General features: G+C 43.4%; 1 protein-coding gene across 1 annotated transcript in view; it reads left to right on the plus strand.

Moving 5' to 3' along the window:
• The first annotated feature begins 6,953 nt into the window (after window positions 1–6,953).
• The window catches only part of WDFY1 (WD repeat and FYVE domain containing 1), a 50,474-nt gene continuing 30,448 nt past the window's right edge, over window positions 6,954–26,979 (plus strand). The window contains exon 1 of the mRNA XM_045558825.1: window positions 6,954–7,183. Coding sequence (XP_045414781.1) covers window positions 7,047–7,183 — 137 coding nt within the window. The 5' untranslated portion in view covers window positions 6,954–7,046. The remainder of the gene's footprint in view (window positions 7,184–26,979) is intronic.

The following is a 26,979-nucleotide window of genomic DNA, read 5'->3' on the forward strand; positions in this document are numbered from 1 at the left end:
TGTGGTGTCCACACCTTAATTCAGTCCAAGCACTTAGGTCCCTCCCGTGGTTGCATGTTTGGTTGTTGTGTATTGCATGTTGGGCTCATCTGGACGTGCTCAGGTTACATGACCTTCAACCTGGGGCTTCCATGGCAACTGTAAAACAACTCATGAGTTGCTTACATAAAAGCTGAGTCAGACTGGTTTGGTGTGGTTATATTTTGTTTTGCTTTTTTTTTCTTTTAATAAATAAAGCATTGTAAAAGTGGTTCGAGCTGTTTGCAATGTGACTGTTATGCTAGCTTTCAGTGTAAACCTTGGGTAAGGCCCAGAGAACAGTTTAAAAGAACTCCTGGCAATACTACTGAACGAGATCACCAAGTCTTCTTTCCTCTCTGGGATGAAACTGTCTCCACATCTTTTGGCAAAGGCTAAGGAGGTGAAGCTTGTCCACAAACAAGAAATCAACGTAGATTCCATTTTCAGTCTATTCCATAGATTTAATATGTTCTGAATGGATAAACATTGATAAAGTATATATAACAACTGCTGAAAGATGCTGATGATTTTTTTAAAGTATTTCCTCTTGATTAGTGTTAGTCAGATTATCACCATTAAAAGTTGTAAATGAAAGAATCTGGATACTGCATGAGAATAAGTTATTCTTTTTGAGACTATCACTTATGTTGTTCATATCTATTTTTTAAAAATGCTCAATTACCTAAATACTACATTACAGTTTACATATGTGATGTCATATGCTCAGTGAGTTCTACCAAATAGTCCTCATGACACTGTTAAAAGAAAAACTTTAGACAAATTAAATTTAACAGAGTTTAATTGAGCAAAGAACGATGAGTCGGGCAGCCCCCAGAACCAGAATAGATTTAGAGTGACTCCAGGGCTGCCACACAGTTGGACAACATATATGGACAGAAAAAGGAAAAAGTGACTTGTAGAAAATGGAAGTGAGGCACAGAGAAACAGCTGGATTGGTTACAGCTGGGCAGTTGCATTATTTGAACCAGCTTTGAACAGTTGGCTGCCTGTGGTTGCCTGTGACTCGGCTACTTGTTACAAGAGTAGGTTATAGCTATGATTTGATTCTGCGTCTAAAAAAGAAAAAGAGAACAGGTTACAGGCTGTTTATACATCAAGTTAGGTTACAGCTCACCATGTACAGAGAAACCTTTAGGCCAAACTTAAAATATGTATGGAGACAGCTTTAGGCCAAACTGCATTTGACAATATGATTATGTATCAATATGGCAGTAATTGTATCAGTCAGCATCCAATCAAGAAAACAGGGCCAGGCGCGGTGGCTCACACCTGTAATCCTAACACTCTGGGAGGCCGAGGCGGGTGGATCGTTTGAGCTCAGGAGTTCGAAACCAGCCTGAGCAAGAGCGAGACCCCCATCTCTACTAAACATAGAAAGAAATTATATGGACAGCTAAAAATATATATAGAAAAATTAGCTGGGCATGGTGGCGCATGCCTGTAGTCCCAGCTACTCGGGAGGCTGAGGCAGGAGGATTGCCTGAGCCCAGCAGTCTGAGGTTGCTGTGAGCAAGGCTGACGCCACGGCACTCTAGCCCGGGCAACAGAGTAAGACTGTCTCAAAAAAAAAAAAAAAAGAACACACACCAGATGGTTCCATGGAAGGAATTTAATACAAGGAACTAGTTACAAAGGTGTTAGAAGAACTGAAAGGCATCAGAGGGACCATGGGGTAACCTAGAGATTAGCAACAGCAGGACTGGAGAGACAAAGGGATGAGATGGCTCCAGAGTGCAGGAGTTAGGGGAGCCCAGCATGACTGAAAACCCAGCAGAGACTGCCTCCCAAGGGCTGCAACAAAAGAGGAAGGCAGTATCTGGTGGGAACTGGAGCTGCAGAGGAAAGACACTCCCTAAGCAGAGAGAAGGAGAAATACCCTGGATTCTCCTTTTCTTCTACCCTCCAATCTCCTACCACTGCCTCCACTGTACAGACTTATCGGGAAGACAGTTGGTTAGGGAATCCAGGAAATGTAGTTTGCAGCAGTCAACCCCCTGCAATACAGACGGAGCAGCGTAAGGGTAGAGGGCAGTGGACCTGACTGCAAACAGGCAAGTGACTAGACTGGCCATTACGCTCAAAGTATCTGAAACGTGAAGAGCAAGTCAAGGCCAGATTAGAACATTAACCCATTAAGCTAACATAGCTTAATTTATCCAAAGGTTAAAGGTAGGAACTTTTTGATAAAAGAAAAAATAATGGTACTTATCCTTATTATAAACTACCATCTCAAGGAAGTGTAGCATAAGACAAAGGTATTTAGAGTCAGAGAAGATGATGGAAGAACGGAAATTTAGAGACCAAAGCCAAGGTAAAGAACCTAAGTTAACAATAATACATACATAATACATAATCTCTGCTTCCTATGTCACCAATAAAAGGTAATATTATTCTTCTTACTTTAGAAATGCAAAGTCTACAAAGACACCAACTAGCTTGCCAAAAATTTCTCTGCTAGTTAGCAGCAAAACTCTCTGACTCCAAAGATCACGTTGTTTTCACAGTTAGGGTAAAGTGACTTGTCTAAGATCACATAGCTGGTAGTCAATTATAGAACGTTATTCGTAGATTTCTCCTTCTACCTCAGCAGGGCAGCTCAGAAATCAATTATCCCTATGTACCTAGAGTCCGTCAGTTCTAAGATCTTCTAGTACCACCACTTGATCCCATTCCAATCAGATTTTGCCCCTACCATTCCATGGGGAAACTTCGATTAATCTACCACATTTGACACTGTTTAGCCACCTTCTTAGAACACCTTCTTCCTTTGCCTTCAGGACAACGCACAGTATATCCATTTTCCTCCTACCTTTTGGGGCCTCCTTCCCAGCCTCCTTTCTGGCTCCTCCTTCTCTTCCAGACCTCCAAATGTTTCCAAGGGCTCTGCCTTTGTACCTCTTCTTTATTTATACACATACTCCCTTCTGGACTTCATGTACTCTCATGCAGTAAATAGTCATACTATATATGTACTTTTAAAAACATCGTTTTGTTTTTAAGCACTGATTTTACAAAATGTGGTATAAAAGTGAACTTCACTTAGAATTTGTTCACATAAGTGGCCTTCAAGACATATTATAGCTAAGACGTTTTAAGTGCATTTTGGAAGAAATCGCAAAGAAGCAGCTGCTTTTTCTAGAAGCCAGACTGGCTTTACATCTTTTAGGTCAGTTCACTGCCCTTGTGCTAGATGAGAGTTATCTGGATCTTATTGTTCACATTGAACCATTCTGGGTGATGACTTATCTTCTCTGTTTGTAGGACAACTCAAGACATGAGTCCTGTTTAAGAGGTAAAGGTAAACTGAGGCAAAACAAAATTTTAGGGTTTATTTGAGTAAACAGAGATTCATCAATTGGACAGCTCCAAACCAGGTGTTTTGGGTGCTCCACTGAAGAAGCATAAGAGACAAGCTTTTATAGAGTGAACACAGAAGTGATATAAAGAAAGTATTTGATTGGTTACAGTTATAAAGTGGCCTTATTTGGTCTGGAAAGTCCTTAGTCCAATTGTGTTTATTGGCTGCTTCTGATTGGTTGAGCTTCAGTTTTGTTTTTCTTTAATCTAGGCATTTAGAAGAAATAGCACGGGTTAAGTTTCACTTATGTTTCCAAATTAAGCAAGGTTAAGGTCACTTACAAGTCTGACTGGTTTTGTCTGTTCAGGGATTCTTCAGCCCTGATTTCCATTTTAATTTACATTAACAGGCCAAAGTCCCGATCAGAATTTTTGAACAACTCATTGTAGATAGCCTCCTTCTCACTTAATTGTGACCATCCTGCTGCCTTAAAGATCAAGTGTAAACTTGGTTCCTCTACTCTGCTGCCAACCAGTGAGCATCTGCTGACCCCGCCGAGGGCTGCCCAGAACACTCTACCCAATGTTCCTCTAACTCCCAGAGTTATGGCTGCAGCCCAGACCTCTCTAACATTCAGTAGTGCATATAAAACTCCTGAAACTCCTGTATCTGTCTACTCAGCACCTTCAGCATCTTCACTTGGAGACTTAATGGGAATCTCAAGCTTCCTATGTCCAAAACTGAACTCACCTTCTCTTCCAAACCCGCCCTTCCAACATCATTTGTAGATCAGTAAACAGCAGCTCCATTTTTCCAGCTGCTCAGCCCACAAATCCTGGTGTCAACTCTTCTCTTTCTTTCATATTCCAAATCCAACAAATCTCACTGGCTCCACCTTCTAGATAAGTGTAGAATCTGATGCCTTCTCAACACCAGCACCCTTAGAAAGCCACCATCATCTCTCAACTGCCTTATTTCACTAACTTCCTGACTAATACCTTGCTTCCACTCTTGCCTTTTAAAATTGAAGGCAGAGTAAGCCAGTTTTTGGCTCAAAACCGTCCTATGGCTTCCCATCTCATTTAAAGTGAAAACCGAAGTCCTCACAATGGCCTTCAGGCTGGGCATGGTCAGTCTGGTGACTTCTCTGTCCTCATCTCTGTCTGCACTCCCTTACTCACTCTGTTCCAGCCTCGCTGGCTGCCTTCCTATTCCTACAAAACCCCAGGCATGTGCTCACCTCAGGGCCTTAGCATGTGCCATTTCCTTTCCTAGGACAGCACTTTGCTCACATTTCCACCTGGCTTACTCCCTCCTCTCCTTCTTGGCTCAAAACTTCACTTCTCAATGAGGCCTTCACTGGCCACCTGTCTCAGGTTGCATCCTCATCCTCCAGGAACAGATATGGTGATAGAAGTTGGCACACAGGGTATTTACTAGGGATCAATACTCATGAAGAGAGAGGGAGATAACAGGATTAGACAGGAGAAGTCAGACACAGTATAGTCCTGACAAAGCCTTGTCCAGTCCAGGAGAGAGTTCTGGAGCAAGCACTGCACATCAGTAAGTCCTGGTGGTCAGGCCTCTATATTCTTGTCTTGTTCAGTCAGTGGATGTGGTCTGCCCCGTGAAGGGCATGACTGAAGCATGGTAGCTCTTAGCAGCTGAGGCAGACCCTGAATGAAGGAGCTGAAGGCTAGAGATTGGCAGCTGACCACTTTTCTTCCCTGAAGGTGGATCTGTGCAGAGTGTCTCTGCACGTACTGTACCATTCTGCTTAAAATTGCAACACTACCTATAGTCCCTATCACCCTTCCCTGTTTTACTTTCTCCATAGCATTTAACTTCTAATATACTATATTATTTACTTATTTATTTTGCTTGTTATCTGGCTCCTTCAGTGGAATGTAAGTTCTAACAGTAGAGGGATTGCCTCTCTTGAGCACTGCTGCATGTAGACTGACACCCAGCTCATAGCAGGCACTCAAGAAATCTTTGCTGATTAAACAGAGTTGTTCAGTAGCCTGCCTGGTCATTATACTGTACAAGCCCTGGAAGAACCATGTCTTATTCTACATGCCAGCATATGGCACGTAGTAGGTATACAATACATGTTTGTTGACTATATGAATAATTAAATCTGTGAATGTATGTTATTAACTTCATTATAAGATGTACTAGCGCAGCACTGTCAGGTAGAAATATCATGTGAGCCACATCTGTAATTTAAAATTTTTATTAGGTACATTAAAAAATAAGAAACAGGTCATATTAATTTTAATAGTATCTTATTTAACTTAATATATCCAAAATAGTATCATTTCAACATGTAACCAATATAAAATTATTAATGAAATATCTTCCATCCTTTTTCTCTTGTACGAAGTCTTTAGAATCCAGTATGTATTTTACACTTATACCACATCTCAATTTGGATCAGCCACATTTCAAGTGCTCCATGTGGACAGTACAGTTCTAGTGCAATTCTACAATTCAGGCATCAGAATAATATATTGGAGGGTGATGGTTGGAGAGGAGAGATCTCTGGAGTCATTGATTTCCTGGGTCCCAATTGTGGCTTACTAGCTGTTGATGTTCTCCAGCCAAAACCACCAGGAACACACCTGTAGTTAAAAAAGTGGGTTGTTGCTTGTTGGAAGGAGAAGGCACACCACAGGGAACTGTGGGGCATCTGGGTAAGAGGATGTTACAATGGACTTATCATAGGATTTGGGCCAGTGTCAGGTGATTTGGGAAGGTTTAAGGAAGAGGAGATCCCCTCTCTAATGGATGTGTCAGGAAGTGGGTATCATTCTAAGGTTGGATATGTTAATAAATCTTATCTAGACGGAGGAAGACTAGGTAGAGGCTAACGTTGTAATTGGTAAAGAAATAAGCGTTACTCAGATTAGCCAGGATGGGGGATGTTGGCCATTTTTGTGGTTTGTACAACGTTCATTTTTGGCTGTGTTCAGACATGATTATGGAGTGGTCTTGTCTGATGTTTATGTTTATGCAGCCATCTCCTAGCAACACCAAGGTCTGGCTGAAAACACCAGGCCAGTTCGTGGAGAGCGAGGGCTCATAGCTATGCAACCTCGAGCTAGCGACTGAACTCGGTGGTTGTTTTCTCATCTCTAAAATGGGAATACGAGGGCACCTGTTTCTTCATCTCTTAAGGTTATCAGTATTAAATGAAATAACCTATGCAAAGAAACTGGGATAGTGCCTGGTACGCAGTCACCGCTCAATGGGTGTCATCTCCTGTAGTTCAAAGATTCTAAGGTGCACTATATTTTTTCCCATTTTAACATTTCTGAAATTAGGGTGTGTATTTCAGCAATGCCTTCTTAGAATGGAGTGTAGCAGCAGTAGTAGTATTTCTGAGGGTTCTGAGGGCTCTGGTTTGGGGGACTAACCCACCACCTGCTCTCCAAGTGCTCAGTCCATTCCTGGGAGGAGGACTTTCCTTTTTGCCTTCATCCGCATTTCTGGGCGGGCGCCCTCTGTCGTCCTCTGCCGGCCGCAGAGTTTCGGCGTGCGCGGCTTCCCCAGGCAATACGGGCCGGGCGGCGGCAGCGCTCGGGAGCTTACGGCGGCGCGGCGCCCACGCGGCCCCGGCGGCTGGGGGAACCGGCGCGTCCCCGCCCGCCCGGCCGTCAGCTGAGGGGCCGCCCGCCCGGGAGGCCGCCGCCGCCGCGCGAACATGGCGGCCGAGATCCACTCCAGGCCGCAGAGCAGCCGCCCGGTGCTGCTGAGCAAGATCGAGGGGCACCAGGACGCCGTCACCGCCGCGCTGCTCATTCCCAAGGAGGACGGCGTGATCACAGCCGGCGAGGACAGGTAGGGCCGGCAGGTCGGACGTGCGGCCGACGCACGGCGGGGGCGGCCCGCGTCCGCGGGGATTGGGTCTGGGGGCGGTGGGGTCCGCGGCCCCGGCCCTTCCGCTTCGGGATGGGGGACGGGCGTCCCCGGGATGCGCGGCCCGACGGCCCCGCCGCGCCCCTTCTGTCCACTGGGCTCCCTGATCCCGCCCGTGGGTCTTCCCGTCTCGATTCCAGCCGCACCTCTCCGACCCGGGACCCCGTCCCCGCCGCGCCCCTCCGGCCCGGGACCCCGTCCCCGCCGCGCCCCTCCGGCCCGGGACCATCGTCCCAGCCGCGTTTCTGCAGCCCGGGACCCCATCCCACCGCTTCTTCCACCCCGGGACCCCGTCCCCTCTGAGCGGTTCCAGTCCGGGACCTTTGCCCGGGTCTGTCCTTTGCGGATTTCTTCTGGCGCTCAGGTGTTTCTTGGCCTTCCCTCCCGGGCCCCTTCCAAGTTGTCTCCTCTGGAAGCCCCCACGACTGGCGGCTGGTCACCGCGGGTCCTGGTATCCAGGAATTCCCCCTTGCAGGGAACCTGCAGGGTCTTTCGCTCTCTTCCTTCCCGTTTATTCAGGGGTTTACACCTCTCTTTCGCACAACACTGGGCCTCCAGATCAGTTATTTTTGCCACAGCTGCTAGAACCGCCTGAACTCTTATTAGTTAGTTTTTTGGAAAAGCGATTGATTTTTAAAAAAGACTTAATGCGTTTATTTTAAAAGGAAATTGCATTTCTGTCTCCACCATTAGGAAAACTAATATTACTTACCATAAACTAGTAACTAAAACATGTTAATCTGTGTTCACATAAAGTCTTCTCTTGTACTAAGACGCCTGGCATTGGAAGGCCACCGAACAATGATTTGGTCCAGTGTTCTCATTTTACCCAAGAGGAAACTGAGGCCCGTGGAGGTGAAACTACTTACTTGAAGTCACAGAGACACAGGTGAAACCAGAAATGCAAACCGGGACTGCCCACCAGCTCTCTGGTCTTCCAGGGCTGTGTAATTGGATTGAAGCAATATTGTTTTAAAACCTTAGAATCTTTAAAACCCTGAAGGTTTAAAACTTAATGCCTTTCCAGTGGGAATTTGAAGGAAATGACTGATGTTTATTGAGTGGAACTGTGTTTTGTTGGTACCATGAGTAGTCTTAAATAGTGATATTCCAAAAGTCTAAAGGGTTTCTGGAAGTTGGAAGGTTCTGCAGTTCTGTTGAAGCTGAAGGCATGGTCCAGCCTTTTGTCGTCGTGCCTTTTGAAGCAAGTAACACTGAGGGCCTGTCTTGAATAGGAAAAGAAAACCTGAAGCCCCCAGCTCCTGTCTGACCTTTGGATTTTACTTTTGAGTGAACTTATGCCTCTTCCCTCTATTAGGTAATGAGCTTATTGTGAGCAGCCAGTGGCCTGTCCCTGCCGCTTGACATGTAGGTGACCTCAAACTAGGTGGGGACTGATGGGTAGGACTTGGGCCTGGGTGTGTGAAGCAGGAAGGGAGTGGGAGAGACAGGAGTGCCTGAGACTTAGGGAGACGATGGGAGTGTCAAAAAGGCAAAGGACAGAATAATGATACTTGCCTGAAACGAACACAGATGGAGGCGACACTCAAGTTAGCAGTCTTTACTCAGTAAAATATTTTGTTCATGACTCACGCGTGTTGGGTAAATTGCTGAATATCTGAGATTACTGGCCAGGAGCAGTGCTGATAAATGTTTTATGGAAAGTGATTACTAAGCTGCTCTGGGACTGAAACGTTCTGGGGAGCCTCGGATCAGCTTGTTTTTGCTCTTGTGCACCGCTGTGACTGCTGGCCGGGTGGATGACTGGAGTGGGTGAGGGTTGACACCTCAGGTTTCTCATTTGTGTTTCAGGCCCATGGAACTTCCTTGAAGGTAGGACAACCTTTTTAGTATGTGCCACACTTCATGAGATTTAATGAAGCACATGGCTGTGGGGGTTTGTTTTCATACTGTCATAAATGATGTGTCATACTCATTCAGGCACTTGCTAATTCACTCATTTAGAAATACTGTATTTATGGAGTGGCAGGCCCTGAGAATACAACAGGCATCAAAAGCCACAGCACCTTCCCTCATGTCACTTCTGATTCCTTGATTTTTATGGCCCATGACCTGATGAAACCAGCATATATGTCTGAGGCAGTAGAACACCGACCTCGCTTATTCACTCAAGTATTTGTCAGACACTTAACCATGTGCAGGGCCTTTGCTAGATCTGTTGGGTAGAAAGACAGCTGACACCTAAACCACCCTTTCCCGGGGGCTGGACAGTCTAGTGACGAGATGGCCTTATGCACTCAGCTTCCAGGGGTGCTGGGAAGACACAGAGGAGGAGGACTGGGCTGAGACCAGGGTTCAAGGACAGTTGCGTGGAGGAGGTCATTGGAACGTGTCTTTCTAGATACAGGAGTGGTCTGTAGAAGGAAGGAGGGATGCACATTCCTATTGCAGACAGAGGAGGAGATGGGGAATTTAAAGGGGTAAAGAACCGTAAGTATTTGTAGGTGACGGGAACAAAGGTTGTGTGTGTGGCCATGGCAAGGGAGAGGACTGAGAGCTGGAAGGGCCAGTGTCCAGTTTTGGAAAGGCCTTCCCTGTGTGCCACTTTTAGGAATTTGGACTTTATTTTGTAGGCAATGAGAGACCATCAAAGAGTTCAAAGCAAGCAAATGACATGATCGGAATTTGTACTTTAGAAATAACAATAGCTAGTCCTTTGAGAGCCCTTTCTTTCTACCAGTACAGAATTGGACCTATGTGTGTTACTGCAACCAGTCCTCCCCTCCCCGCCGTAAGGTGGGTGCATTCATCTTCCCTTATCAGCAGTTCCAAAATTCAGTACATTCTCAAAGTCAAAAGTGTGTGTGTGTGTGTGTGTGTGTGTGTGTGTGTGTGTGTGTAAATTAGACCTGCAAACTCATCTGGTGCTAAAATTTGACCTGAATGGATGAGACTATTTATAATCTTTATCACATGCCGTGTGAGTATTCCTCTGTTTCACTGTAGAAATAACAGTGCATTTCATTGCAGATGCTGTCCTAGGTCTTGCTGGGGGTATTATGGAACAAATGGTATGTGCATCACATTGTAATGGCTGTTTGGCAGGTCCGAAAACGGATGCAAAAAAGATAAAGTAAGATCACATAGCCCAGGATCACATAGCTATTAAGTGATAGGGCTGACATTTGAACCCAGGGCTGATTCTGAGGTCCTGGTTCTTTCTGTCATGCACCTGGTTTTTCTATACATTTAGAGAAACTGAGTCTGGGCAGTATCAGTCAATGGTTGACTACTCTGGCAGCAAGTGTAAAATGCTGGGATTCTACCTTTTGCCATGAGTCAATTATCCTTCCTTCCTTTCTAGTAGTTTTTGGGGTTTAAAAAAAATGGCTTGTACCTTCTCTGTATGATTTTTGCTTTAATGCTCAGAAAAATAATTTTTAACATTTAAAGTAGGGTCCCGCTGAAGTTAATTCATTTTGTAAAAGCCAAAAGCAGTGAAAACTAGCTGGGAGCATCTTGAGAGGAAAAGTGGAAGATATGAAGGTCTTCTTGACGTTAGTGTTCACTTAAGTTTAGGACAGTGGTTCTTGACTAGGGGTGATTTTGCCCCCAGGGGATATTTTGCAATGTCTGAGACAGTTTTGATTGTCACAAATGGGGAGTGGGTGCCACTGGCATCTGGGTAGAGGCCAGGGATGCTGTTCGGCATCCTGTAATGTCCCCACAGCAGAGGATTACTGGGCCCCAAATGTCAGTACTGCTGAGCTTGAGAAACCCTGGTCCGGGTGTAGTGTACTTGTTTGTCTGGTCTCTCTAGAACATGGGTTCCCTGAGCATTCATCAGAATCACCTGGAGGTCTTGTTGAACCCAGGCATTGCTGGGCCCCACCCCCAGCGTTTCTGATTTGGAAAGACAGGTGGGGCCTGAGAGTTTGCATTTTTGCCAAGTTTTCAGGTGACGTAGATGCCGATGCTGCTGGTCTGGGGACCACACTTTGCGAAGCCCTGCTCTGCAAGAAGGGAGGGGTATTTATCACCGTGCTTGCCCATGTAGCCCCACCAGGACAGAATACTATTTATATTTTGCCCTCTTTTTGGTCAGCTTCTGGGATACATTCACCTGGGGTCATTCACACATACCCACCTATTTCTGTATAAGCAAACTGCATATGGCAGAGTTAAATGCAGTCGAAGAGTGTTAAACAATGTGAACTATCAAAGCTTAATTTCATTACACCTGGAGTCACAGGTAATTAGTGATTTGGGCAGTCAGCGTAGGGGTCTGGTTAGAAACCTTCATGGGTTAATGTGTCACGAACGGTTAATAGAGAATGGTGTGACTCCTTGCACAAAGTCATTTGTATTTTGTTGGAGTAATGAGTATCTTGGGCTTTTTAATTTAAACTTAAATTAGTATTTAAGCATGAACTAAAAGTAGCATTTTTAACTTTAGTTTAAATTGCCTGAACTTTGGAACTAAGAATTTGAACTTTGGAATTTGAGGAAAGTATAAGAATGATAAATTCATGAAGTTCCTATAAAATTGTTGCATCCACAAAGTAGGACTGTCTTTCTGTTCGGGAAATTGTAAGAAAAAAAATGACTCCAGTAGCAAGTTTAAGAATTTGAACTACACTGGGGACTTTTCTGGTGGGGGAAACAGAAAATGAGACTCCATTTTTAGAACCCAGCTGAAATGTGATTTGACAGCAGAAACTGACAGGTTTGCTTTTTGGACTTCTCTGCTGTGGACTGCACCGAGAATTTGGACAGTTGATTGAATGATAGGATTTTTAAGAGGAAAAACTTTATTATATAAACCCTTATAAATAAGTTAAGGCTGTAGGCTTACTGTCTTCATTTTTGAAAAATAGAGTTGGGAGGTGAACATGCTTATACTGTTGCCTCAGGGGCCTGTAGGAAACTCAATTTTGTTTGGCCTAAGTCAAACAAAGACAAAGCTCATGTGTTTTAAACTATTTTAAGATGTTGTACTTAGTTTGGGAAGTAGTAAAGGTATTAATAGAAAGCTAACTTTTAAATATTTTTTTAGCATCTTCCATTTTTTATTATACCAGATATTTAATACATTTGTTTTCTCTTAGACATTTCTAAGTATATTAATATCGTTTGGGAGAACATTTGTAGATTTACTAATTTTTCATGTGGAAAATATCCTAAATAAACGACTTGATTTTTAAGTGTTATGCTTCAGAGGAAACCTGGCATAGCTGAAAGTTGTTTATGCAGAAAACCAGGGTGTTAACTGTTGTATTTTAGTTGTCATGCACTGTCTAAAAGTAGACTCTTCAATTTGTGTTATGAAGTAAACACAAAACTTTATAGAGGTTATAAAGAAGGGAGAAAGCAGGAAGCCTGGGTGGAAATGCACTTATTCCTCTATTGTTAGACGGGCCCTTCCTTGATACAGTCATTTTCTGTTAATAGCATAGTTAAGAACAGAGACTTAGGAGCCAGAATGCCCATGTTTGAATCCCAGCCGTGTGACCTTGGACAAGTTACTTAATCTCCCTGAATCATAGTTTTCATATCCGAAAAATAGTGATAATAATAGTACCTACCTCACAGGATTTTTTTAGGATTAGGTGAATTAAAGCACATAGAACAGGCCGGGCACGGTGGCTCACACCTGTAATCCTAACAGTCTGGGAGATCGAGGTGGGAGGATCGCTTGAGGTCAGGAGTTTGAGACCAGCCTGAGCAAGAATGAGACTCTGTCTCTACAAAAACTGGAAAAATTAGACCAGGAGCACACACCTGTAGTCCCAGCTACTCAGGAGGCTGAGGCAGGAGGATCACTTGAGCCCAGGAGTTTGAGGTTGCAGTGAGCTATGATGAAGCCACTGCAGCAGTCTAGCCCATGCAACTGAGTGAAAGAAACTGTCTCAAAAAAAAAAAAAAGCACATAGAACCGTGTCTGGTACACAGAAAGCACTAAAGCACTATGCAAGTGTCAGCTATTAATATTTTTAGTCCCGTTTATTTTGCATTTAATTTCTTTAATCTCATTAAAAGCTAAAGATGTTTCTACTTTGTATGCATGTGCATGTGTGAGAATAAAATAGAAATTTTCCTGCTTAAATAGGGGAATACCAATTTGAGCGTTACTTACAATCCTGAATTCTTATAACTGTCTTTGAGTCATGCCTTTTCTTTATTTCCATATTTGGTTACTTACAAGTTATGTCGGTCATACTGGTTTCCCTTATAAATCTTTCCCCTGCTGTTTTAGGGGTCCTCAAGACTGGGTTCATTGATTCACTAGAAGGCCTGACACCATAGAGTCATGTGCATGACCGTGATGTATTGCAGCCAAAGGACACAAAACAAAATCAGGACGTGAGGTGAAATCCAGAGGAAACCGGGCACAAGCTTCCAAGAATCCTGTCCATGTGGAGTCCCAGAGGATATGCGTACTTCAGATTGAATTATGACAGCCTGTGGGAGATTATATCAGTGAAGCCCATTAGAGACTCGTTATGTGAAGTTAGAGACTGGTCATGTAGGGACCCTCAGCCCTAGCATGTGCCCAAATTCCAGACTCCCAGAGGAAGGTAGGTGGTCAGCCTTAACCACATATTAAGCACAGGGAGCCATTAGCCATTCTTACTAGTTAGGGAATGGTGAAACCCTCCGGATGGTCCAGGTCTCAGGCACCAGCCAAGGGCCAACCTTGCAAGCAGGACTTTCTAAGGACAGTGTCAGGCCTGCGGGGGTGACTCTTTTCTGCACACCTGCCCATAATTACGCTAGAGCTTGTCCTCATCATCTTTTAAACCTCGTCTTCTAACGCCTATTAACTGGCTTCCCTGAGTCTAGGCATGTCCTGCTTGAATCTGTCCTGCCAAGCTCATATCTTCAACACTGCTTTTATCATGTCTTGCTACTGCTCGTGACCTTTCATTGACTGCTTATTTCATCATGTCTGTAAAAGGACTCTGGGGACCCTGTAACTGGTCCCTGGCCAGCTTTACTTCCACCTTTATTTTCAGTGGTTCTTACATGTGCAGTAGAGCCAACATGCACTCTGTCCTCTTCACACGTCTTACATTTCCCATCTGGGCACCTTTGCTTCTGGGCCTCGCCCCACCTCGCCCTTCCCCTTTCTCCCAGAGAACCCTCCTTTGCCTTCTAGGTCCACTTCAGGTTCGACCTCCTCCACTGAATCATTCCTTCCCAGCCCGTGGTTCTCTGAGCTTCCTTCAGCACTTGTAGTGTCTTACCGATTATGCTTAGTTAATTACAATCAGGTATTAGTTACTGTTGCTTCGTGTTTTTTTCTTTCAGAATATTAAAGGGGTACAAATGTTTATGTTGTGTGGATAGCTTTTATAATGCCTAAGTCGGGCCTGTAAGTGTGCCTGTCGTCCGAATAGTCTTCATTGTACCTGTTAGGTAAGTCTTTACCCTCCTGTCCTCCCCCACCCCCTTCTTGATTTCCAATGACTTTTACTCCTCTGTGTCCATGTGTGCCCGTCGATTAGTCCCAAATTACTAGAGAGTACATGTAGTGTTTGTTTTTCCATTCTTGAGATGCTTCACTTAGGATAATGGCCTCCAGTTCCATCCAAATTGCTGCAAAAGACATTAATTCATTTCTTTTTATGGGTGAGTAGTACTCCATAGTGTGTTTAGTATATGCATGTGTGTGTGTGTGTGTGTGTGTGTGTGTGTGTGTATACACATACACCCCCCCCCACACATTTTGTTAATTCACTCAGTTGATTCCACATCTTTGCAATTGTGAATTGTGCTGCAAAAAACATTTGAGTGCACGTGTCTTTTTGATAAAATGATTTCTTTTCCTTTGGATAGATACCCAGTAATGGGATTGCTGAATCGAATGGTAGATCTACTTTTAGTTCTTCAAGAATTCTCTGTGTTGTTTTCCATAGAGGTTATAGTAATTTGCAGTCCTACCAACAGTGTATAAGTGTTCCTTCCTCTCTGTGTCCACACCAGCATCTATTGTTTTTGGACTTTCCAGTAATAGCCATTCTGACATGGGTAAGATGATATCTCATCGTGGTTTTAATTTGCATTTCCCTGACGTTGAGCATTTTTTCATATGTTTGTTGGCCATTTGTCTATCTGCTTTTGAAAAGCTTCTATTCATGTCTTTTGCCCACTTTTTAATGGGGTTGTTTGTTTTTTTTCTTGCTGATTTGTTTGAGTTCTTTGTAGATTCTGGATATTAGCCCTTTTTCAGATGACAGATTGTGCGAATATCAGCCTAAGCAAAAAATTTGTGACTAAGACCCCAAAGGCAATTACAGCAACAGCAAAAATAAATAAATGGGACTTGGTTAAATTTAAAACCTTCTACACAGCAAAGGAAATAATCACCAGAGCAAATAGACAACCTACAGAATGGGAGAAAATATTTGCATACTGTTGCTTCATGTTTATTTATCTTATCTTCCTACATAGTTTGTACTCCCACATGGTAGGTCACATAGCATGAACTGCATAGCTAGCCCTGGTTGACTGATACAGACTTAGCCCCTTCTGTGCAAGAGGTATGCTAACCCCCTATGGTTAGCTTTAGTAATCTGTAGTTCTTTCATAAGAAGCAAGTTGTAATGTAATGAATCATTTGTTTCTAGAATTTAGGTATTCATCTTCCTTCTCTATAACATATGCTTAGCAGATCTGAGAGTTGTTAAGATACTATGAACACATATATACCAATTTAATGATATCTTTTTGTCATACTTCATAGTGAAATAATCTTTTATTAAATGAATAGTTAATTCATTTTTCTTTGTTGACCACATACTATTTCACGCAAAACAGTTCCTTATAAGGTAAACATGAATCTCTGGTAGACCATTCGCAGGGAAGTTTCAGGTAAAAGGTCACCTGTCTGGATTTTTTCCTCTTTCCTTCTCATCCTGTTTATATTTGATTTAACTTGCCTTTCATCAGTAGAGCCCAAATGCAAAGGCTAATGGGGAGTTGGGATGCTTGGAGTGAAATCAGTGTTGATGGGGGCATGTTTGGTTTCTGGGTATGGTTTGAGACCACGTAGTGTGGAATTCCTGGGATAACTGCAGTACCCCAAAGAGGCTTCTCACTGCTGTGCTGTTCTCTCTCCCTGGAGCACTCTTCTGTGTATTGTGTGCTTGACTAACTCCTTTCCATCCATCGGGACTCGTTTGACATACCATCACTTCTTGAGCAGCCTTTGCCAACTCCTCCAATCCACCGTATCTCCATCACCACTTCCTAACGTGAACACACACCCTTTCTCTGTTCCCACAGCTCTTACCACATTATCATTATCACTCATTTACAGTTTGTCTTCGTTAATTAAATGGTGACCCTTTAAAATTTTTCCAACACCTAAAACAGTGTCAAGCTTTTAGTAGTGTCTCAATTGTTAGTTGATTGAATCTGTAAACGAAACCTGTTAGGAATAAGTAAGTATGGAACAAAATTTTAAAATAGGCTACTGTTCCTTACTACCTCAAACTCTGCTTCTTTTGGGTTTGTTTAACCTTGTGTTTTAAGACTTCTAGGCTATGGGTAGAGTTGAGACTTTTTTTTAACAGAAGAAAAAGTGTTGCCTGGACCCTCCATGGACTCCGGCTCTAGTGAGCTGTCTGCTCTTCCGTGGTTGGGATAGTGTTAGCTTTCTTGGTGGCATAGGGGCCACAAAAAATCATTTTGATGCTGACAGTGGAAAATTGCAGCAGGAATGATTTCTTGAGTCAAAAAGAAAACATCTGCAGGTAGAAAAGCAGCCATCTGGCTTCTGGAGAGGCGCTGCTCACTTAAGGGTGGTGCAGATGCCCGGGTCGCCCGGTGGCCTTCCTGCCTGGATCATTCAAGAGCTGCCGTGACCACATCAGCTCTGGCTCATCTTGGTCACAGACCCCTGAAGCTGTCCAGGATTCCTTCCCGAGATTGTGGGAGGGGATGGAATTTTTATTTTTCTTGGCTAATCTAATTCTCCTCTATAAAAAGAGGCTGATTTCTCTGCCTTTTAATTTAGAGAATCAATTCAATAATCATCCAGTGTTTCCCTCTCTGTTACCAAAGGAGAAAGACTTCTTTCTGCAGCAGGAACGAAGAGGACAGAGTTCCGGAGACTTGGTTGGAAGGAAATTGCTATTTATTTGATAAAAACAGATTGTACTGATGACCATATTGTTCCCTCTCCCTTTCAGGCAAACGTCTTAATGTTATAGAAACCAACTAGGGTGCGAGAATTACACATTTTTGTCTTTATCCGCTGGAGGTACTGTCAGACTAAGAAAAAATGTCCTTTGCTTTAGGTGACAGAAATGTTTGGAGATTTACCAGGATATAAAATAGTATCAGCATCCCCAAGAGTGAACAGAAAATGAGATTTCCCCCAAATTATTATTTTCTGAGAGATTAAAAGAAATCAGGACCTTGGGCATAATTTATAACTGAGTATACTCTGAACTTCTCATTTTAATTGGATAATTTCTGTATATCAGTTCCAAATTTAAAGATGGTTAAATTGCTTTAATTTAGCTGTTTTGGGGGTGAATGGGGTATTTTTTGAGAAAATTTAAGTGCTGCTGTTTCAGACGAGGTGGAACTTGTCCTTGCGATCTTACAGAAATACGTGTGTGCTATTTGAGTCTATTTATCAAAGTGTAGGTATGATTTTCAAGGTAATTATTTGGTAATACATGGTGGAAAATATGTATTGAACCTAAATGTATGTCCTTGTGTAATTATAGGTTTAAAAATATTAATCATGATTTCTACAAGATGTCTCCTGGTTTGAGAGTTAGTGCTTTTTAGAAGAAAAATCATACTTTGAATCTGTCTTTGTGCCTGCTACATTGTAGCTTAAATAAATAAGGCTTTATAGACTTGCTGATTCCCTAAAGTATATTTTAACCTTGCTTTTAATTGCTCTTTGAGAGAGTCCAACAAGGGGACTGGAAGAAATAAAAGTTCCTCTACCTATTCTGATCATCAAGGCATATCTTTCAGCAGATCAGAGATTAATCTTTCTGGAATAAAAACTTTATTCTTAATCAGTATGTGGTCTTAAATCTACTTTTCATATATCTACTGTAGGAAGGTAAAATATAAAGAATCAGGCCGGGTGCGGTGGCTCACGCCTGTAATCCTAGCACTCTGGGAGGCCGAGGCGGGTGGATCGCTCGAGATCAGGAGTTCGAGACCAGCCTGAGCAAGAGTGAGACCCCGTCTCTACTAAAAATAGAAAGACATTATCTGGCCAACTAAAATATATATATATAGAAAAAATTAGCCGGGCATGGTGGCGCATGCCTGTAGTCCCAGCTACTCGGGAGGCTGAGGCAGGAGGATCGCTTAAGCCCAGGAGTTTGAGGTTGCTGTGAGCTAGGCTGATGCCACGGCACTCACTCTAGCCCGGGCAAAAAAGTGACACTCTGTCTCAAAAAAAAAAAAAAAAAAAGAATCATTACCCTTGGTAGACAGAATGACAAATATTTTTGTATGATATTTAAGAGTAATAACTTCATTTTTGCTTTTCTAGTGACTTCCTCAATTTCTAAGGATTCAAATTAGCACCTGTGCAAAATAGGGATCTTATATTTCAATTTAGAGCTGATGTGATTTGTACCAAGTGCTTTGAAATCTTTGGCACTCATTACATGCCAAATGCTCTTTTTATTTTGAATTTTAACCTTAGATTCCTAAGTATTCTTGAAGATATCAGTTAGCTCTGGTGATGTAACAAACCACCTCAACGCTCAGTGGCTCAAAGCAGCAGGTTTTGGTCATCGTTCATGAGCCTTCGATCACCTGGTCGGTCCTTCCGGCCTCCGCCAGGCTCACGTCTGGGAGTGAGCTAGCTACAGGCTGGCCAGGGGTGGCTTCAGCTGGGACAGGTGGGCTGTCATCCATCCTTCCGCGCGCTGGCCCCTCTGGCCCGTGTGGTGTGGCCTCCACGAGAGGGGGTGAGAGCAGGCAGGGCCTCTGGACTCAGCTGGTGCTCTGCCACGCCAGCCGTGTTGTGTTGGAGAAATAAATTCCATCTCTTGATGGTAAGAGCCTCAAAGTCGCATTGTAGAGGGCGTGGAGTCAGGGAGGGGTAAAGAATTGGGCACTATTTATTTTTTGCAATTTATCTGCCATAAGCACTCACATATTGTATTGCATGCTGTAGCTAGATTCAACTAAATATAAACCTTGAGGTAGTGAGAGATTCTGTTAGAATCACCATTCTTATTTAGCACAAAAGTCAGGATTTCTTTGAACTAAGTGAGAGCTTTAGAGTTAGACCTAGACTTTCCCATACTTTAGATTTATTTAGGGAAAAAAGTTGATGCGGAACTTTGGGGCCACATGTGGCCTTCTGGATTCATAAGTGTGGCCGTTTGACTGCATCCAAATTTTACAGAACATATTAATTTAATAAAGGAATTTGTTCTGTGAAGTTTGGATCTGGTAGAGAGGCCGCACTTGGGGATCGGGAGGCCACATGTGGCCTTGAGGCTGCAGGTTCCTTATTGCTTTGGAGGGTAAAGTGTGGAGTTTTTTGAAAAGCCTTTTTTAAAAAAAAAAAAAATTGCTATTATTTACTATATAAAGCCACCTTACTTTGAATTATTTACTTTTATAATATTTTGGAAGGTGAATTTTCATCATCTTCTGGTAAGATAGAAATAAAGTTGGATAAAACAACTACATGAAGTCAGGCAGTCTGACGCAGCACTGATGTTGGTTTGCATGAGTTTAGGATTGCGTCTCTCCTTGCTTCTGCCTCCTTGAGTATTGGGTGGAGGCAGAAGTGTCAGTCGTCTTTGCCATGAGGATATGGCATCTCATTCTCAACAGACCGCAGACTTTTCCTGGGTCCTGATGTGTGTCTAGGAAGTAGCCTTGTGTGTGTCACTACAGTTCACTGCTGTGAACTTACCAGAAGTTAAGCAGGACCCATATGGATGAAAGAGGCACAGTTTGTTGCCTTGTAACTTTCAGGCCTGGGAGCCCCATGCCTTTCGGTGGTGAGTTCTCCTTCCCTGCCTTTTCGCATCTGATTTCCTTTGCCAGCTCTCCTGGCCCTGCCCTCTGCTCACTGTCCTTTGGGGATAGTACTGTCAAGGCCCCAGTCCACCCAGGCACCTCTAGCCTGATGTCCAGGTCTGTGTGTCCTTGTCGGCACCGGGGCTCCCTCACCCCCTGCACTGACCCCCATGGATGTGCCAGATCCCCTCAGAGACTCGCAGGGGGCAGATTGTGTGCAGACTCCAAGCCCGAACCAAGGCACGAGTCCACACTGAAGGCCAGCACAGACCACAGTGAGCATTCTCCATTATGAACAAGCGAAGCCTCTAGAATCAGCCTTATTAAAAAAAGGAAAGTGGCTCCAACATATTCGAAATCACCTCTGATTCTAGTGCCTCTGCTTATATAAAAGCTTAAGACTTGATTCATGGCTGGGCGTGGTAGCTCACATCTGTGATCCCAGCACTTTGGGAGGTTGAGGCAGGAGGAGCGCTTGAGGCCAGGAGTTGGAGACGTCATCTCTACAAAAAGATGAAAAAAATTAGCTGGATGTGGTGGCAAGTGTCTGTACTCCCAGCTACTCAGGGGGCTGAGGCAGGAGGATCACTGGAGCCTAGGCGTTTGAGGCTACAGTGAGCTGAGATGGGGCCACTGCACTCTAGCCTGGGTGACAGAGAGACTTTGTCTCTAAGAAAGGACTTGACTCCTGTTTTCCTCCAGAGCCTCATTTGCTCTCAGTGGGGACAGTGACTTAATGGACACACTGTTAGGGAGTGGAACATTTTTACATTTAGAATTTTAGGTAGCCATACTTGAATACCAGACAAAGTAAGTCCCTGAGTGCCCGAGGGCTCATTTTGAGGTGTTTCATTGTTGGTGTGCTGCGGTGGTTGTCGTTGGTTCCTGCTGTTCTCCATCCTTCAGCCGCCTCATCTGTCCTCTGGGCCCCTCGGAGGAGCCCAGGTCATTGTCTGCCTTGCAGGTGTGTTCCCTTCTCACCTTCCTCCCGGCCCCTAACAGCCTCCCCACCCGCCCTGCCCAGCCTCGTGCAGCGTTGCTACATAATCTAGTTATATAATTTTATACAAGCATACCTTGTTTTATCGCGATTCTCTTTATTGTGCTTCACAGATGATGCGTTTTTTACAAATTGAAGGTTTACAGCAACCTTTCTGTCAGTCGTCTGTCAGCGCTATTTTTCCAACAGCATGTGCTCGCTTCCTTCCCGTGTCTGTGTCACGTTTTGGTAATTCTTGCACTATTTCAAACTTTTTCATTATTATATCTGTTACGGTGATCTGTGATCAGTGACGTTACTGTTGTGTAATAGTTGTTTCAGGGTGCTACACACCGTGCCAGAATAAGATGGTCTACTTAATGTGTTCTGACTGCTCCACCAACCGGCCTTTCCCCCATCTCTCTCCATCTCCTTGGCCTCCCTGGTCCCTGAGACACAATAATATTGAAATTAGGCCAGTTAGTAGCCCTACAGTGGCCTCTCAGTGTTCAGGTGAAAGAAAGGGTCACATGTCTTTCACTTTAAGTCATAAGCTAGAAATGATTAAGCTTTGAACCTGAAGGCATGTTCAAAGCTGAGATCCGCTGAGAGCTGGGCCTCTTGTGCCAGACAGTCGGCCAAGTTGTGAATGCAAAGGAAAAGTTCCTGAAGAAAATTGAAAGTGCTGCTCCAACCATAAACATATGAATGATGAGAAAGCAAAGCAGCCTTATTGCTGACATGGAGAAAGTTTTATGTTTCTCACTGTGTGGACCAAAATTCTCGTTAAAGAGTTAGTTCTAATTTATGGCATTGACAGAAAATCATGAGAGCCCTAGAAATGGCATTTTGTTATTGTTCTCACTTGTTCCTTTGCTTATCCCTGCATAGCAATACACTTTAAACACATTTTAATGAGAAATGTTTGAAGAAATACCATCCAGTTTTGGCATTTTATTTATTTGGAAAACAGGTGAATATTCTACAGTGCTAAGAATGATAGACAAAGGTGATGGTAGTGGTGTATGTACTGTAGTCATGTATATATAATATTATAGTCATATGTAGATACCTTTTCTAATCTGTCCATGGAATCTATTGCAACTATATGTAAGTCCCTGCTTCTCTAACTAGAAGGGCAAAGGAAACGTATTGTAGCAGCCCTTCACAGGAATAGGAGCATGGGGAAGTTTGAGAAGCATTTATGTAGGCTCTGAAATAAATGACACATTTCCTTTGTAAGTACCTTTTTGGAAAAATATCAAACTATTGTTTTTAAACAATTTAAACATAGAGCTTGGAAAAGAATGAGCATGTTTCCAAGGTTGTGGTTTTCTTTTTCCAGATTGACATGGTCTTGGAAAATAAAAGAAAATCCAGACACTAGAAGAATAGGTAGAATAAGCAGCAGAAAAACATAAAATGAGTTTAGGTGTGTGGGTGTAAATATGTCAAAATATTAAAGGGAAAATTAAGCTGTTTTATTTCATCTTCGTGGAGAGAGTGACTTAGACATTCATCTAGGCATAAAATATTGTGACTTATGTAAAAATAAAACCATCTGATCTTGACACGAGTGATTAGATGGTTTATTAATATAATCCTAGAGGTTTAAATAGTTTGCTCCTATTAAATGTTATGAAACTGTATTATTATATTGCTTTCAACTTACTGAATAGATTTTACTTCCAATTTGCTGAGTAGTAAATTTCTTAGTCTAGAATTTGCTGATTTTTAAATAAGTAGCCCTACTTAAACCTATTTTTACAACCGTTTGTTAATAAGAAATATTTTGGACATAATACATATTACTCATAGAAATTAGGCAACTCTGTTTAATACTTAGGTTCTTGGGAGTGCCAGTGTGGTAAGGGTTAAACTTAATATTGGTTTGATTTAATCTTGGAAGTGGAAGATTTTAGCAGTGTGTAAGGAAGGGGAAGGTTCTGGCTTGAAAAGGGAAGGATGGGAATTCTGGATGGAGGTGTGAATACAGAGGTGGAGTCAGCTATCAAGGTGAAGTGCCTAATTTGGAAGCTGATCCCAAACAAGGATGGCCTGGGTGTCATAAACAGTTTTCAAAGGAAACACCCTAAGAGATCAGTTAGTTAGTTGTGTCCTAGGATGGGTCCAACTTGTACAGACCAAATTGTTTGCTGATGTTTTAATACTGTGTTAGAAAATGCTGGAGTCTGGGTAGGTTCCATTTTGACCATGAGCTAGTTTAAATTTCATTCTGAAGCTGTATGAAATTAGAATTAGACTTTTCCAGGTTACAGGATCAGTTGGAAGAGACAACCTTTAAGATTTCCTCCTCACAACAGAGTTCTCTGACTTCTGAATATTACCCCTGTTTTCAAGAGTACAGAGGGAAGAGCATGTGCCACAAATTCTTTGGGCCACCTGCACAGTCAAGACCCAAGACCCAAGACATTTGGGATTGATTTGAAGAGTTTCAGAATGCATCAGCATTCTGCTCTTCCTTAGACCTAAAAGCCCTGACATCTAGGTAGCTGGCAGATTTAATCCCTTTGTGATCCCGAACAAATGAAACCAGTAAGCCTGAAGTGGCCCTGTGTGAAGCTGTGATCTTCATGTGCCTTGGCCTTTGTTACATGCATTTGGAAGCGTAGGAGAACTTTGGAATGGATTAATGCTTAGCTGGGAGTTGTCCTTTCACTTATTGCAGCTCTTTTGGTTTTATTCCCTATGTTGGAATGTATCCATAAGCATTCTGGTTTAAGTAAAGTAGAATATAGTCAACATACTAATAACATATTAAGAGTTCAAGCCCAAGGATCACCATATAAGCTTCCATTGACTGTTTCATATGAAGGAATTGTGCTGAAATGGTACCCATCCTTTGATCTGCACAGAAAACCTCTGTCTAGACAGAAGAGTTTTTGGTAGGGTGGGGAGGGAGGTAGGCTTAGGACATAACCTGCACTGGGCATATTTGGGGACATGAGGATGACGGCTCGCCGGGATGTAGGGTCTGGGTTGGGGAGTCATAGGGAATAAGTTTGTCAGTTGAACCCGGATTTGAGGTAACCACTGGCAGATGCTGAGCACAGGAACAGTGTGATGCAAGTGGCTGGTGGGAGCTGTAGCTGACCGTTGACGTGCTGGAGGGGGACCAGAGGGAGGACAGAGTCCACTAGGCACCGTGAGAGGAGGCTGACTGCGGTGGGAGTGATGAGGACCAGGACTGTGGTGGTCATTGCTAACGATGACAAATGAGGGCCACTGTGGTATTTAGAAATTGGTGTTTACTACTTAGAAATAAACAGCAGTGCCATTATCACACCTAAAGAAATAAACAATAGCTTTCTAATCAGTGTTCGTATTTCCAGTTGTTTTCTAATGATATACCTATATTTCATAGCTTGAATTAGGATCTAAATAAGTCAACACATTGTAATTGCCTGATAAAGCCCTAAAACCTTTTTCACCGTGGGCTTGTCCTTCATCTCTATTTTTTTCCCTTGCAAATTATTTGTAGAAGAAACTGAGTCATTTATCAATTGACTTCCTTACAGTCTTAATTTTGCTGAATGCACTCCTGTGGTAGCGTTTAATATGTTCCTCTGTATTTTCTGTAAATCGGCAGGTGGATCTAGAGGCTTGATGAGATTGTTTTAGCCCTAAGGCTTGTATCCAGTTCACATACAAAATAGCATTAATCTCACTGTGGTGCTCTATCATCTTATTTATTTGGATGAATGAATGTCAACCATTAGTTTTAATTTTCTTTTAATCATGAACAGTAATCCATATGGATCTTAGGTAGATTGGACAAGCTCTAACAGATGCATACCCCCATGGTAACCAACTCCCAGAGCCTTGCCATTCCCCTAGAAAGTTCCCTTACATCGCTTTACATTCTGTCCTCCTCTGTCCCCAGAAACAACCACTGTTCTGATTTTTATCCCTGGTCTCTGACCAGTTTTATTTGTCTTTATTTTTTTATTTCTGCATCCGTGATTTTAATAAAGGAAAATATGCTTCTGAGAGAAAATAACTGAGCTCACTGGTGTGTGGTCATTTAAACAAAGCAAGGTGATGTTTAGTTGAGGGTGAGTATTCCAAGTTTTGAGAGCATCTCCTCGTCCATGCAGTTCAGCGACTCTCTGTTTTAGGCAGAGATAAGCCTTGCTCTTCTTGTTTCCTGTGAGGAGAGACATATCCACTGAGGCAAGAGGCCAGACTTCCCTTTTTCACAAGATGGTTTTACTTGGAGCTTCATTTTCTTCTTGTTAGGAGCATGCACAACCGTGCCTAGTGAGACTGTGTTTCATTGCAGAGATTTTGCTGCAGCCAGGGTGTGCACACATAGAAGGATGCTTTTCATCTTGAAAAGAAAGAATGTGGCCCTGGAGAGTAACACAGTTGTGTAGGTTCTACCACATCCTTCTCTTGGACATCATCTTACGTCCGTCCCTTCCTGGGATGTGAGTTCTTATGTGTTGCTTAAGATAGTTTCTTCATGTGCATGTCTTCTGGAGTTTCTCTCACATGTTTCAGAAATTCCGTCCATGTTTTTACTGCAAAGGAACATCTCTTTTGAGATGTACTGTGTAGCCGTCGTGGCCCTTGCCGAGTCGCTCCAGCCTGCTGGAGGTCTGGAGGGCAGAGTGCTTCCCACGTCCTTCCTGACACCGAGTTAGTGGTTCCTTGGCGCGCTGGCACTGGTGGATTTGCAGCTGCTGATGTTTCTTAAGACCTGTCTTACAACCTTCAAATTGCATACATGCTGTTTTTGCTGATTTTCATGTTTGCATTCACAATGTCTCTTCAGGTTTGATTTGGTATTGGATTTTTGATCATAGCCACTAGCTGCACAAAGAAATGGCTTTTCTCCGGTGTGAATAGGGACGTGGAGACTCGAATCAGGCAGTCCCTGGTGAAGGCGGTGCCTCACCCTTGAGAGTCACAAACAAACAGGCTCTCCCTTGTGCTTGCCCAGGTGTGCATCTAGCTTCCAGGCCTTGGACTTGTGTGGGGAGGTGGTTACCGCCTTGATGAAGGCCACAATGGTCGGGGGGACAGGGAGGACACTGCCAGGGTGCCTAGGTGCAGAGCCACAGCCTCCAGGCCCACCAAGCAGCTTTACTTGTTTTGACCTTCAAAAAAATGGAAATGTGTAATATCAACATTTAGTCTTCATGTATTTTAAAGTTGTAAACAATTATTCAGCGCCAACCATGTGCTGTAATCTATGTTGCCATTAACAACCTAAAAACATGGCCGAGTTGCCAGTGGGGATGACAAGCTAGTTGTGAGGATCTTCAGGGGCTGAGCGGGGCAAGCCCCGGGGAAGTCCGTGCCCATCCTGGGGGTGCAGGGGGGGAAGAGGCCGGGCCAGAGTGGCCTGTGAGCACACAGTGCTCCCATTGTCCTTCCAGTGTAGTAAACCCAGACATTAAACTCTGGCTATTTTGATCGCTTGTCATTTTCCTGCACATGCACAGGATTTCCTCGTGGCCCTGTGCATGTTCTGATGAAAGAGGGGCCCAGGGACATGGTGTGGAATGATTTCCTCCCGCGGGTGGAAGACTGATTAAGACCGGGGTGGAGCCGTGCCGTGTGCTCTCTTCCTTGCGGACGCCCCTCTGCATCCGCAGCTTCTTTCCCCTGACAGCCGCTGCCGTCCTCAGTGGGCTCAGGTGGTCAAGCGACCAAGCTCACGCAATTTGTCTTTACGAAAAAAAAGCAATTAATAGTCTTCAGCTTTCTTTGTGTGTCATTATAC

The sequence above is a fragment of the Lemur catta genome, chromosome 8 (assembly GCF_020740605.2).
Source record: "Lemur catta isolate mLemCat1 chromosome 8, mLemCat1.pri, whole genome shotgun sequence".
NCBI classification, from domain to species: Eukaryota; Metazoa; Chordata; class Mammalia; order Primates; family Lemuridae; genus Lemur; species Lemur catta.